We start from the raw sequence: 15409 nt of genomic DNA on the forward strand, positions 1-15409 counted from the left end.
GAAACTTCCTAGAATTCGTATTATATTCATATTTATTTTGGGCCACGCCCCCTTAACTTCAAACTGCCGCTACAGCAAAATGAACGAATTGGCGAGTCTCAAAATTTCAGGTTTTTCAGTTCACATAGATATCACTGAGTCAGTGTGCCAAAATTTTTTTTTAAAAATCTATGACCCATGGTGTAATGCATTTGTTGAGTTGGCATGGAATGGCCCAACTCTTAAAAATGTTTGTGATTTCATATTATGTTGAAATATGTGTAGTTTTCAACATAGTATCTAGCCATGAGCTAAGTACCAAAGCTAAAATTTGGTTTATAGGTAGATCCAATGTATCTGAAATCTGCTTCTAATTACCTGCCAAATTACCAATTCAACTCATAAAGGCATATGAACCTGTTAGTGGCGGTTTTCATCGCTGTTGGTTTTATACTGAATAAAATAAATAAATAAATAAATAAAATAACATAAGTAGAATTTATTGCTTATATATTAACTATTCATTAATGTTTAATGGCATTGAACTAATTTACAGCAACATTTTACTACAGGTACTTAAAATGTGCTGTATGAAAATGAGAAGGTATGAACATTTTAAACAGGAATGGTAAACACAGCTAAATTTTGTGGACAATTTTGTTTTCTTTTTATATTAACTGTTCAAACATAATAACTTATAACAAGTAAAAATTTTCATGATTACATTTGATGTGACATTAAATGTAAATCACTGTTTTTCTTAACAACGTAAAATAAAATCCTTGCTCAACAATAGTTAAAAGGCATACTCAGGGGCGGAGGCAGTGGGGGGCCGGGGCCCCGGGCCCCACATCAGGGAGAAAATAAAAATTATATTTGTTTTCTACACATTAGCAGACTCTAAAATCGATTAAATAAGCCTTTGAAATCCCTAAATTGTCATATTTTTCTGGGAATTCGCACCCTGGTCCACTTTTGAAAGATTCTGTGTGATACCCAACTATGCCCACTTTGCTTTTGTTCAGACCCCGTCGTCCAAATCCTGGTGCCACCCTTGTACACTCTTGAAGAAAATATGTTAAGGCATACAGTAATTGTGATTTAGTCTTTATTTTGACAAGGAAAACCTCGTAAAAGATACCAACCAATCATGTAGTATGCATTACACTATACGATTCTTTTCATTCAAATCTGATTGTTTTCAAAATTGGTTTCTATGTTAAACAAACAATATATTGTAATTGTGATGCACGGTGTAAAGCCATGGCATATGTCATCTATGTTAGCTTTCCACTTGATCTAGGCAAGTCAAGTCAAGTGTTGTGATATTATTATTAACAAAATAGGAGGATGACTAATGTCCACCGTCCCCAGCATCATGTATGTACAATATGTATGTATACAATAAATAATCAATTTAATCATGTAAAATTAACATACCATAGTGTCAAGAATAGCTGCAAGTCACCATTATTACTCCAAAGATGATTCATATTCTTCGTCCATCTATTGATTAAGTGACAACGCAATATTCCCTGATGGTGATAATAATACAAATAAATTACAGATTAGTTTTACTTAAATGTATTTATTTACGTAGTTATTACTTAGACCAGAGATTTATTTAGGGCACATAGAAAAAATTGTTAGACCATCACTCACGCCTGCGTCAAAAATTTGGGAAATATTGATGAGGGAATAACAATTTTTTTTTTGCCACGTCATGTATTTCAACAGCATAAAGAAAACAATGCAATTTTGTGACAGGAAATACATTTTCTTTAAAAAAAACAATAAAATTAAACTAGTTTTTATACAATATTTACAATTATTGCCAAATAAAAACAGTCCCTCCCTCATCGACAATAAAAAAAACAATATTCTATTGTTCCAATTAAAAACAAAAAAAAAACAAAAAAAAACAAAAAAAAAAAAAACAAAAAAAAAAAACAAAAAAAAAAAAAAGTATAATCTAATCATTTTTTCTATGTGCCCTTATATTTATTTTCTTACATTATATATTCTTATATAACTGCTAGATGATTCCAAAATAAGTCACAATCTACATAAATAATACATTATTTTTATTAATAAACATAAAAATCAGCACCCAACTCTAACCAATCATTATGCACCACCTCCACCCACACGGGTGAACTCCTATGATGGGGTTGTTGAGTAGTATCGAACCAGAACTAGGCCTAGAATTTGCATAAATATTATTGTGCTATGCTGCAGGGTGCAGGTCAACTCGGCCACAAGTCAACTCGGCCACAAGTCAACTCGGCCACAAATCAACTCGGCCACAAAAAGTTCGGCTACAAGCCAACTCGGCCACAAGCCAACTCGGCCAAAAGTCAACTCGGCCACAAGTTATTTAATGTAAATCTATGTAGTTTTTGCATCCTTTTTCTTCAATATAATGATTAAAATAAGTACAGTATATTTTAGTAAAACAGGACCACCACACTACCAAAAGAGATTTAAATGCTATTGCCTATAAATTAAAGAGTTATTTATTAATGTGTTCGTCTTCTGTTTACTCACAACATTCTACTTCAACAATAATATTAAACAACAATAACGACAATAAATTAATAATATTTACTTTAATAAAACTAATTAGTCATTATGACGATAATAAAGGTGATAACAACAACAACAACATTAATAGTAATATTTATTTTAATAATACTAATAGTAATAATACTAGTATGGTAATAATAACGATATTATTTAAATATCAATTTTAATAACTAATTAGTGATAATAACGATATTGAAGGTGATAATAGCAATAATACAATAATAATAAATTAAAGATAATGTTTATTTTTATAATGATAGTAACACTAATTAGTAATAATAATAATAATACTTAAATACTAGGCCTATATACTTAGTAATAATAGGGTAATAATATCGATAATAAAGGTGACAACAACAACAATAATAATATTAATATTAATAATAATATGAGAAAAATACCATAAAACACCAATAACAATAAATTTTTAAATTACTATTATTAAAATAATAATACTAAGACTAATAAATAATAATAATAATTATAATAATAATAAATCAAAAATTATTTATTATTTATATGGTACTGTAATAAATATCAGCAAAAATTTGAACAATACCGTATATTATAGACTAATAATTATTATTAAAACTAACGGAAAAACAACAATAATAATAACAACAATGACAACAATAATAACAGAAATAATAATAACAATAAGTATAGTAATACTTAAAGAATTAGTATTTTATACTTGATGAATTACTCCTTCAAATTGTAGTACCAGTTAAAATGACTTGTGGCCGCGTTGACCTGTGGCCGAGTTGATTTGTGGCCGAGTTGGCTTGTGGCCGAGTTGGCTTGTGGCCGAGTTGACTGTACCCAAACTTTTAGTGGCCAAGTTGACTTGTGGCCAAGTTGACTTGTGGCCGAGTTGACTTGTGGCCAAGTTGACTTGTGGCCGAGTTGACTGTGGCCGAGTTGACTTAGTGGCCGAGTTGGATCAAATTCATGCTGCAGACCTACTACTACTACTATTAGTATTATTAGGTCTTACTAAACACAGCGATCATTATACTGTAGTGTGCTCATTAATTCTGCAAATATTTCTTAGTGCACACTAAGTGCACATTAATGAATGGCCAATTGGTCAAATGTGGATCCAGGAATTTGAAATGGGGGAGGGGTGGGTGACTGCTGGGAGGATCTTTTACAGATGGAGGGTCTAAACAACCCACCTAGGCCCAGGCTAGGACAGGTAAGGAGTACAATTTATTTTTAAATACTTGAATAAAACACTACTTCTTAGTTAGTCTAGCCTAGCTAGGCTGGGAGCCTAGGCCTAGTCTAGGAGGCCTACTACTAGGCCTAGGCCTACCAGGGCCTCAGTTGCATACTTACGTAGAACTACAACAACCATTAAATCAAAACATATTCCTTTTTGTAACTGCAAAAGCAATCACTGTTCAAATCTAAAATACTGTAGTATCAATCACAAATAGTTAGTCTAGCCTAGCTACAGCAGCTAACTAATTTTATGAAAACAGACCGCGGCGTATAATCAATTTGAAGTGGTGTCGATGACTCATGTTCTGCGACGAAAACGTAAACAAACTCGCTCGAGCGCCATGGTAATATTTAATAGATGGCGCTGTTGTGCATAAAAAAGTTCGCGAAATAATTTTCGGGGAATTTCCCAGACACCAAACCTAGAGGTCCTAGGGCTTAGGCCGAGAGATAAGAACGAACTAAGACGATAAGTCTCTGCCGTTTAAATCTAATGACAGTTTTTCTTTCGCGCAATGTCTGCCCTAGACCCAAAATATTATGACGCCTTGAAAGAGTACAGATCCGAAATTATAAAATGCATCGATGTCAACGATATTCTAGGTGAAATGACCACACTGATGCCAAAGGACGAAGAACGGATCAAGGCAGAACTTGATGTAAGGAGAGGGACCACGCAATCTGCTTGCATGGAACTTTTGGAACACATAAGGAGGAGAGGAAAAGAATGTTTTTTTGACTTCCTTTTAGCATTGCAAATGAACAAGTGTATGGGGGTGCTAAATCAAATTATAGACCGTGCAAGTTGTAGAGATGATTGGGAGAAATATTGTGAAACAAAATTAAGTAGAAAAGGTAATTTTCTAATAAATTATTTATGTGGTAGTAAAAACTATACTAGACTCTCTCTCAGAGAGACTGAGTGAGTAGGGCTAGTGTATGTAGGGTAGGCCTATTTTTTATTTATTAATTATATATTTTTGGAAGTAGATATATTGGCACATTTTCATTCGTTTGGACTCTCTATTTTAAAAATTAAGTGCCACTAATACAGTAGTGAATATTCAATAAAGATGATTATTATTATGGAGATCTGCTTAAGGGAATGTTCAACCTCCCACTCCCTGGGGAATATTCTTGGTTATGCACTAGGGGAGGGGGAATACGAGGGGCCAAGCACCGAGCATGGGGGGAGTTGGGCATTGACCAAAACACTGGTAGGCCATACATGGAATTTAATTCGAAAAAAAAAATTAGCTTCTTTTGGAGTAGGCCTAAGTGTACTGTGCACCCCTCATCTGTTCTTCTCTTCTTTTTTCCCTCTTTTTTTGGGGACCCGCCCCTGATACGCGTAATGAAACAAGCATGAAAGGCATGAACTGTTGAGGCATGAACTGTTGAGGCATGAACAGTTGAGGCACGAAAGCACAGTTCCAATCCATTACTTTTGAAATCACCATGCCATAGATTGGAACCCAATTGACAATTCATCATTATTCCATTATACAGGAGAAGTTTCTCAGACATGTAAAGAGGAGGCTGCAGTGGTTGCTGAGCCAAATTCTATTGATGTTAAGAAAAAAAAACAAGAACCTGTTTCAAAACATAGGCCTTTTACCAAAGGAAGAATTACTGGTGAAATAATAGCTAAGCAAGTTACTGAGAGCACTATAACCACCCGACCTCAAGTAGAACCACCTCAAGTGGTACCACCTCAAGTGGTACAACCTCAAGTGATGACAAATGCAGCAACCCAGCCAGGTACATTTATATTAAATAATACTGAATTTTTAATGGAATAAAAGAACAATATAATTATTTTATGTACATTAGTATATTCATATTTGATATCATATATCATATCATATTATTTATATCATCTTCAATTCAAGACATAACAGATAAACAACAATGAGAAAGAAAAACAGAAAAGGAACAATGCTAGCGAACACCAGACAGGATTGCTCAAAAGTGGCGTTAAGGCTACTCTCTGGGAGCCCTCCAAAGTGCAGCTAGCAACAAAATAAATAGTGAAGTTTATAACAACTGTAAATACACTGTTAATAAACTTTGTTATAGTTTGTAAAGTTTTAAAATTACACTTTTTTGATAAGAACACATTTTATTAGGACACTGAGGCTGAAATTGCTTAAAAATGAAGAACAAAAATAAGAACAAATTAAGGCTAGTCAAAGGTCAAATGCTGAGGTTTTTGTTTTTTTTTAACAAGCCTTATCAGTACCTTATGTGCAGTACTGTAGGTGTGACTATATATATGACTAATATACTGCTGTACAAGAATAGTGTTCTGTGTTTGAAATGTTTTAAAAATAAGAACAAAAAGGGAAAATTTAGTGTTTCTTATAAAAGAAAATGTGTAACATTCATAATGATATTTGGGGCTTTTTTTCTGGAAATTTTTTCTTAGCTCTTAATGAATGCAGTAAATGAATGAATATATGAATAATAAATATATAGTTTTGATTTACCAATTTGGATGTTAACTTGTTCCTTGTTATCAACTTAAATGTTTCTTAAATTCATTCAAATTTAATTTGAATCTGACAAGCTTAATTGCAATAAATCTTGTCATACATGCAAGCATAATAATTTATTTTTCTTACTCATTAGATCTTGGAGGCTGTCAATCAATCTCTCTATGTGATGTCGAGTGGGGTATTCTAATAAAGCAAGTACAAAAAGTGGAATGGTTACAACTGGCCAAAAAATTTTCCTTCACTGGGCGAGAAATGAAAGAAATAAGTAAGAATATATTAGTATATTCACTTTTGTGGCAATGATTTTTTGTCCATGTTTTTGGCCTATCTTTCTATTTTAAGCTTAAAAGTGTTGTTACATTATTCCCGATGTTTTGACAACCTTAGCAGATTTTCTCTTTTGGTTGATTCAACGTTAAACCTTCCATTTATTATATGTAAAGATAAATGGAGCTCTAGCTTAGTTAAACAATTTATTAATTTAAAACAATCAACTATCACTTTATTTTTCTTATGCTAAAACTAACTGTTATGCTAATTAATACATAAATTTCAAGTAGAAGAGATTCCAATATTTCTAAGGGAGGTCTTGCCAACCCCGTCGGGGAGAAAACCATAATTCTTTGGGGAGGAAAAAAATTACATGTATTTTTAAAAATATTAATTGACTCCAAAATCGATTAAATAAGCCTTTGAAACCCCTAAATTGTCATACTTTCAGGGGTTTTTTCGCCTGGACCAATTTCGAAAGGTTTTTGTGGGTTTTTAGCGACACCCGACCACGCCACTTTTTTGTCGTCTGGGACATCAGCTCCCTTGTCGGGGACATTGGACCCCCTGTCAGGGAAATTCTGGCGCCGCCACTGATGTAATATAAGGAAACAAAAAAGTACATGAGTTCATTGAAATTCATGCACCTTCTGCAACAGGGAAGTTGAAACAATTTTTCATATATTTAATGATTGTAAATATGTGTCTGCTTTTTTGAAGATATTTTCAAATTGATAAAATACCGGTGTAATCTGAACATTATTATTAATGAAAAGATATGTTTAATTGGTTTTCGAAGTGTAAACTAAAAGGCCTTAAATCAAGTTCTATTAATTGCAAGATATCACGTCTATCAAATTAAATTAAAAAGCAGAAACCAAATATAAATCAATTTTTTAGAGTAAAGAATCTCAATAAAAGTAAAGAATCACAATATAATACAGAAAAATATATTATAATAATAATAATGTTCTTAACCGTTCTGAATCGACAGAAGAAGTGGTTGTCATTGACTACCATAGTAGTTGACAAGCTTCAACTGTGCAAAACAAAAGGAGGACCCTAGAGGGAAAAAAATGTTATAGCTGACCTTATATTTCACTTTCACACGTTCCTTGTTTTTGTTTTCTTTTTTAGTATTAGCTAACCATCTAATTACTTATCTCCTCTTTGACTTTCATTCTATGCTTCCTTAACTTTCCGTGATTCCTATTTACCTACCTTTTCTTTCTTTCGTTTTCCTTTTCCTTTTAATTACCTTTTCTTTCCTTTCCGCTTTCTTTCTAATGCCTCCTTATGCATTATTTCTTTAGCTTTAGATTACCTTTTTAATATTTCCTTATCTTTCTTCTTTTTCTTTTTTCCTATGTATCCTTGATCTTTCTTGTATTTACTTTATTTCTTTTCTTTCCTTTTCATTTCTTATGCTCTTTCATATATATCTCATTTTATCTTATCTTATCATTTCTTTCGTATCCTGATTCTTTCTTTCTTATCATTTTCTTTCTTTTTACCATTTCTTAGGTTGCTTTGAATAACCTTTCTTTTTCTTTCTTATAATTCATTATTTTCATTCCTTTTTCTTTCTTATATTTACTTTTCTTTTTTTTCATTTTCTTTCTTTTGGTTTTAATTCTTTCTTTTCTTTTCTTTCATTCTTTCTTTCTTTCTATTTTTTCTCACACCTTTTGTAGGTGTTCTTGAATATCCTTTTCTTTATTATGTTTCAATCTTTCCTTTACTTTTTATTTGTTATATTTTTGTTCTTATCTTTCTTTATCTTTCCTTTCATATAATAATTTCCTTTCTTATAATCCCTTCTTCTCTCTCTTTCCATTTCATTCTTATACCTTTTCATAGGTGTCCTTGAATATCCTTTCATTTTCTTTCTTATGATTTGTTCTTTTCTTTCCTTTTTTTTCTTATATTTACTTTTCTTTTCTTTCCTTTTCTTTCTTTCTTCTCATTTTAGTTCTTTCTTTTCTTTTCTTTCATTCTTTCTTTCTATTTTTTCTTACACCCTTTCATAGGGGTCCTTGAATATCCTTTCCTTTTCTTTCTTATGTTTCGTTTCCTTTTCTTTCCTTTTTCTTTCTTATTTCTGTTCTTATCTTTTCTTTTCTTTCTTTATCTTCCTTTCATATAATTATTCCCTTTCTTTTCCTTTCTTAGGACAATTCATATGTTTATTTGCCTTTCCTTTCCCTTTCTTATGTTCCTTTCTATTCTTTCCTTTGTTATATGTACTATATTATTTTACTTTTCCTTAACTTGTCCTTTGCTTTTCTTTGCCTCTTTCTTTTCCTTTTTTTTTCTTTTCCACTTTCCTTACCTTTTTCCTTTCTTTCCAGTCATTTCATTTTAATTCCTTTTATTTATCTTTTGGCTTTCTAAGTATTCAGTCAAAATGTCATGCAGTGAGGGAGAAAATCAATAGATAACATACCTTGTAAACAGTCAGGTATGGTCAAAGAGGGCGTCGTCAAGATGCCATACGACTGGAAAGGGTTAAAATACATCTCAATGGATTTTCATTACTGTTTTTTTTTTTGTTTTTGTTTTTTTTTTTGCACATATATAATAAACATAATATAAACTTCTACTTGTCAGGAAAGAGTGAAAACCAAGAGGACAGATTTGTGGAAATATTGATAGATAAAGCAGATGAGAAAGTATGGACTTTGGAAACGCTACAATCCCACATAAGAGACATTAAAAAAGGTAAATTGAATGTCGTAGAAAACCAAGCTGTGTTAAAACACTCAAAGCTATTCAATTTAACTGATATCTCAAAGTGTCCTTTAAAAGCCAAGCTCCAGAGGGAAAAAAACTGTTGCCATATTAGACAAAAGGGGTATAACGCCCCTTTTACACCTGTTTTTAAATATTCTAAAATCTCTATCTGATTAACCAAGTTTTTTTATCAAGCACTGCCTTTTTGTGTCTTAGTAAAATAAATTGTACAACATATCAAACATTTTTTCCTCAGGAGCCTGGCTTTTAGCAATTGTCTCTGCCTTCTATGCTTTCTAATGTTCATGTCTGAGGTGTTAGTGGTAGATTTAAGAATTTGAAATACAAACATTATAGGTTTTATTCCATCCTGCCTTATTAGTTCCTATGCATGTAATGCAATAGAAACTATTGTAATCACTCTTCACATTTCCTTTATTTTTTATTGTGTGTAGTATGTGTGTGTGTGTGTGTGTAGACATTTATGCAAATGCACATGCGTCAAAGGAAAGTTTTCCGACATTTTGTTTTACCTCGCGATGCGAAGTTCGATGGGAAGTTTCTGCAGAGTTCAGTCAGGGCTCACGCTACCGATCGGCAAGTCGGCATGGATGAAACTATTTTGGTTTTACGGCAAAAAAAATCAACTGCTGTGGCATATTTTGAAGAAGACCTAAAATAAAACAAAAAGGTTTTAATACTTGCTGAAATACATCGTTTTTTCATTTAGAACTCCATGCAACGTTTTTTTTCTGTTGTATGAGTAGTCATATGAAGGTACTATATCCCGACAGTTAGCTGTGCAGCAATGTACCCTTTGAATGCAAATTGAAGACAAGTGAAGATATAAAGGCAGCCGACTGTCGGGTACATAACGACTATCTAACTTTCCACCATAGAGATATAATAAGAATACTAGAGCGCTAACTGCAATGTATTCGATGTTTGAAAATACGCAGAGCTGTGTGTGTACCATTTAAGATGGCTGCGCCATAGATTTAGCCAATAAAATTTCGCCTAAGCACCATTTGTGCAGTTGCGCCCTCAATTTACACAGAAAGTTCAGTATAGCTAGTTACCCGTATGTTTGAAACTCGAGCGTTGCGGTGTATGAGTGTAATGTACACGATTTTAATTTTCATTCCTTGGTACTTAATTATTTTTGAATAAGATGCTCCACTTGGCCTCGTTTTGGCTAGTACGCTAGTTTAATAATTTGTTATTGCCATTACTCATTTTCATTAATGAAATAATAGTCAATCAGAGGGCTTATTTATGGTAATAATATGTATAGTAAGCCTGAGGGTGGCGCTTTACTACGACGGCCATTTTGGATGGTACACATACATAACTCTGCAATGCTTCGCCATCTTGTCAGCACTCTAGTTGTTTAATAGCTCTATGCTTTCGACAAAAACATTAGGCCTATGCTAGGCCTAGTTTAGTACAGTACAGTAGTTACTGTAATGCGAGGGTGGTAGATCATTCAGTCAGTGATATCGTGTTATCGTCTAATACATTTTAATAATGTGTGTAAAATGTATACGGTAGTAGTATACGTAGCAGAGTGACGGCAGCAATCTAAGCCTAGCCTAAGGCCTAGATAGTATACGTTCTTGATCATCGTAATGAAAACTTCAGGTGACAGACAATTGGGCCCAACTGGTGTGGACGATCGGACCCAAGATAGCTTCAAATAAATTGTAGTCCTAGTAGGCCACTACCACCACCCCCACTCCTGATATCGTTCTAAACTACTGTAAAATGAAATTACTGTATACCTATCTAGGCCTAGGCCCTATGCCTAAGAAATCTTTTCAAAGAAATTTGCTAAAAATATTACTGTAATTTGCCTGTCGAATTGCATTACTAAAATCACTATTTTGGGCCATAAAGACTCCCCCTGTATTTTTCAACCACCAATATATATGCTGTCTCTTATACACATCTAGATGTGTATAAGAGACAGTATATATAGGGCCATACTTTTTAAGTCATGTATCATGCATAGGAACGTTGACGCCTGCAAGGCTCTGGTTTTATGTTTTTGTAATTAAAGTGTTTTCTTTTGTTTTCAAGAACCTATAAAGCAAAGTATACAAGCTGTAGATGAGAAGTCAATGCAAGGTCTACCAACTTACGAAGATGTTGTTGGAAATAATTCTTCAGAATCTCCTGTTTCATTCATTACTGAAGGTAGGCTGGCCTACAATTTGATAAGATGTATATGTAAGTTGTTTTTATGTTACTAGCTGGCTTCTTTGAATGAAGAAGCAGACCTCTAGCTAGAGAAGTGAAGGGTGAGGTGACATTGGAAAAAGATAAACCAACAACAAAGTTTCCATAATGTTAACAAATATTAGAATACAGTGCAGCACCAGGAGGTGGCAAAGGGTGGGGCTCTCCTCTTCCCCCCTCCCAGGAACACCTTCACCTACCTTTTCCAGATGTCTGTTCTCAAACCACTGACATTACTTTTCCCAAAACATTGTGGACATGTAAGTGAAAAACCAAGGATTATTTCTGATGGTCTCCCTCTAATTAAATACCCCTCCTATTAAAGGTAAAGACCATTTTCTGTTGCCCCATATTATTCTAATTAGAAACCATAGCTGCTAAAGGCCATGGAAACCCCATTCCCAAAAATAGTCTTTAATTGGATGGAGACCTGTACTTTAATTTTTTATATTCTTGCTATAACCCACTGAACCAGTCAGTCATGTTCTGAAGAATGAATATTATGGCTCCTAATTTGTATTTCATGTGCGTAATCCCCAAAATAAGGAGAAGAAATTGCTGATGACTCAAAATTTATTTACTTATGTTAATTTCTTTTCCCAGTTTTTTTTAACAAACTTTTCCACTTTATTAAATTTTTGCTACTGTAATCTTGTATAGAAAATCATTTCATTTTTTTTAGAAGCAAGCAAAGGAAGGCCAACAATTGGAATGAATATTTCTAAAGAGACCTCTGAGCTACCAGTCATTGATAAAAGCCATATCCAGAAGAAATCAAAAGATGTTGATGGCAATTTGGATTTCCAGGGAAAAAATTTAAACAGTTTATCAGGCGCAGATATTAAAGATAATGATAAGAAGAATGTCAACAGCGCAGAGCCAAATAAGAAGCAGACAATAACTGGCACAATATGTAAAAACAGTGCTGGTTTGATTGAAAAAACAGAAATCAGATCTAATACAGAAGACATGGAACAAAGACTAGAACCAGTAGCCAGTGTTGACTTTTATGATGTCGGAGCTGAAGGGCTGAAAGCAGAAAACGCAGCTGAGAATTTAAATCCGGAGGTCACCACAGCATCTGGAGAACTTCCAAGTGTACAAGCCAGTGCCATTGCAGAAAAACTGACACCAGAGCCAGTAGCCAGTGTTGACGAGCCAGTAGCCAGTGTTGACTTTTATGAAGGCACAGGCGAAGCAGGCGATAAATTTAATGCAGCAGAAAATGTAGGTGAAGTTGGAGCAGTCCACACAAGAGGTGAAGAACTTCATGCAGGTGTTCAAGTCACTGCCACTGTAGAAACTTATGAACCAGAACCAGTAGCCAGTGTTGACTTTTATGAAGGCACAAGTGAGGGACTGAAGGCAGGTGCAGAACTTGAAGCAGCTGAAAATAGTAATGTTGGTGAACAAAAAATTTCAAATAAAGACATCAACACAGGAGGTAAAGAACTTCATTCAGGTGCCACTGTAAAAACTTGGGAACCGGAACCGGAACCAGAAACATTAGCAACTCTTGGTTATGAAGACACAGGTGAGGGACTGAAAGCAGGGCCAGAACTTGAAGCAGCTGAAAATCAGAATATAAGAGAAACTCATTTTTCATATCAGGAACTCAACACAGTGGGTGAAGAACTCAGTGCAATATTACAAGGCACTACCATTGCAGAAACCTTGAAATTAGAACAAGCAAGTCTAAATGTAAATGAACCTAAATTTCCAGATCAAGAAGTCAACACAGCAGGTGGGAAACTTCATGCAGGTATTAAATCCAATGCCAATGTAAAAACTTGGGAACCAGAACCAGAATCAGTAGCAACTCTTGGTTATGAAGATACAGGTGAGGGACTGAAGGCAGGTGAGGAACTTGAAGCAGCGGAAAATCTGAATTTACTTAAACATAAAGGAGGTGAAGACCTTAACGGAGGTGTTCAAGCCAGTGCCTCTCTAGATAGTTGGGAACTAGATCCAAGCGAGTTGACAGAACTCTTGGAAGCAGGTAGCTCGCATTAATATTTAGTACAAGTACTGTACAAGCACTGGTGGCCCTGGACAGGGGGCTCAGCTGGCCGAGTTTAGAAATTAAAAAAGAATGCGGGAAAAGGAAAATTGCACTCCAATTGAAGTTAGAGAGTGCCATAATTTTACGCTATGTTGGAGCTGACATAGGTCAACTGTTCACCTAGATCCGCCACTTATATTTGGAGGTGAAGGAAGCAAATAATCTGACTCGGGTCTGACAATTTCTAGTGGTGCCAGAAGGACTCCTAGAAAAATTGGGTCGTTTTGGGCCATATGTGGGCTGTTTTGAGGATTTGAATGTATTGTGCCTAAAGATATCTTTTTGTTTAATTTATTTTTTGTTTTGTCTGACAAAATAGTGATATGGGCATAGGCTGTCGGATGGGATGAGGTGGGGTGGGGGTGGTTGGTACTGTAATGTGGTGCTGCCATTGAGAATCATGTAGCCGGTGGTTGGTACTGTAATGTGGTTCTGCCATTGAGAATCATGTAGTTACTTTTCACTCTAAAAAAATATCAAATTCCAAGACACAATTATTTTGTTAATTATTGGTATTTTTATATATAATAATATAATATATCGACAACTAGACCTCATGTCCTTTGGTCAAGTTATACATTTTATCGTGCTAGCAAGTTTTTTAAATGTATTAATATTAGTGGAAGTATTGTATTTGTTTAGGTGATTCCAGATTGCAAATAGATGGATGCCACTTAACTTCCCTGTTAATTGGCAATAAAACAGTTGCTTTTTAGGTGACAGGGGAGATGCAATCATAGTTTATAAAATTTAAATATATAATTAAAGTGAAGTGTTTTAAATTGGTACAAATACTGTAATTATGAATAATAATATTTAAATGATGCTTGCCATCACAAAAACAGTATCTGTGAACAAAAAATGAGAATTTACATTTTAATAATATTCTTAATTTCCACACTAAAAAGCTTTAAAATAATGGGTAATTTACTATTGCCAAAGGTATGAGTAAAAGTATTATGGCTTCTCTGTGCCAAAGTATACAATACAATGCCTCATTCAAATGCTAATTACTCAGTGTAACATACAGTGGTTTTGGGATGGCATGCCTCAAATATTTGTTTTCATATTAATAAATGTTTTATAGGTGTAATTTTTTCCCTACCTAACGTGAAATGCACTGAATGCTCAGTACGTTTGAAAACAATTGCGAAAAAAATCGCAAGTTGTTCTCGGGTGGGACTCGAACACACGATCTCCAGAATAAATTTTTTTATTGCAAATTAAGCAATATATATGTATATATACCACTCTTACCGGGTGGAATTGACCAATGGAATGTCTCATTAGTTAATTAGGTAATACCTAAATAATAATTATGAGATATAGTAATAACGATATCCCTATTGACCAAGCTGTTATAATCGGCATATGCACTTTGATTTGAGTTAGCCTGCACTTTTGTAATTTCATAACACATTTACTAGAAAACAACACTATTGTTTGTAGAATTTAGTTTAAAAAACAGCTATTGTCCAAAGCAGTTATCATTTTTACTATCTGTCTAAAACAAACCAGTTATTATTGTATATGGTTTTAATGCATATTAGAATTTTAAAGAAATTTTAATGTTATGAATATACATTTCCAATATTAAATTTATAGTTGTATATTGTCTACTGTATTCATATTCATTCTGGATACATTTGTCCATTTAATTTCGTGTTTTAGTTATACTGTACTATAATCACAGTGTACTACAGTATGGTACATTCATACTTTACTACAGCACTTTTACCATATATAATTCATTCATATTTTATCCTACTGCCTTTCTATTTTAATTTCATTTGTGTATGGACCACAGTTCATATAC

General features: G+C 33.7%; 2 protein-coding genes across 4 annotated transcripts in view; one reads left to right on the plus strand and one right to left on the minus strand.

The window, feature by feature from the left end:
* The window catches only part of LOC117104195, a 13534-nt gene extending 9429 nt beyond the window's left edge, over positions 1-4105 (minus strand). The window contains exons 1-2 of one of the 2 annotated variants that reach the window (XM_033244897.1): positions 3907-4105; positions 1420-1514 (exon numbers count right to left, since the gene is read on the minus strand). In XM_033244897.1, the coding sequence (XP_033100788.1) occupies positions 1420-1422 (3 nt within the window). In that variant the 5' untranslated portion in view covers positions 1423-1514; positions 3907-4105. The remainder of the gene's footprint in view (positions 1-1419; positions 1515-3906) is intronic. The other variant, XM_033244898.1, reaches the window with a different exon arrangement.
* Positions 4106-4193: 88 nt separating this feature from the next.
* On the plus strand, positions 4194-14363 carry LOC117104184 (enolase-phosphatase E1-like). Of its 2 annotated transcripts, none has more exons than XM_033244881.1 (6): positions 4194-4647; positions 5302-5553; positions 6424-6555; positions 9171-9281; positions 11373-11489; positions 12217-14363. In XM_033244881.1, exons 1-6 carry the CDS (start codon positions 4308-4310, stop codon positions 13542-13544), a joined length of 2280 nt encoding a protein of 759 aa, XP_033100772.1. In that variant the 5' UTR covers positions 4194-4307; the 3' UTR covers positions 13545-14363. The 2 variants fall into 2 exon arrangements, with proteins under 2 accessions (XP_033100772.1, XP_033100771.1); XM_033244880.1 differs by having other exon boundaries at positions 4195-4647; positions 12214-14363.
* The last annotated feature ends 1046 nt before the right edge of the window (positions 14364-15409 follow it).

Source organism: Anneissia japonica, unplaced genomic scaffold, assembly GCF_011630105.1.
Source record: "Anneissia japonica isolate Jap-2015-1 unplaced genomic scaffold, ASM1163010v1 scaffold288288_len553704_cov182, whole genome shotgun sequence".
Classification (NCBI taxonomy): domain Eukaryota; kingdom Metazoa; phylum Echinodermata; class Crinoidea; order Comatulida; family Comatulidae; genus Anneissia; species Anneissia japonica.

Bases quoted from the DNA above. Each gene is read 5' to 3' on its own strand.
- LOC117104184 (XM_033244880.1), top strand. From the start codon at position 4,308: ATGTCTGCCCTAGACCCAAAATATTATGACGCCTTGAAAGAGTACAGA. The intron at 5,554-6,423 runs GTACATTTATAT...CTTACTCATTAG, and splicing joins AAATGCAGCAACCCAGCCAG to ATCTTGGAGGCTGTCAATCA. The intron at 11,490-12,213 runs GTAGGCTGGCCT...CATTTTTTTTAG, and splicing joins TGTTTCATTCATTACTGAAG to AAGCAAGCAAAGGAAGGCCA.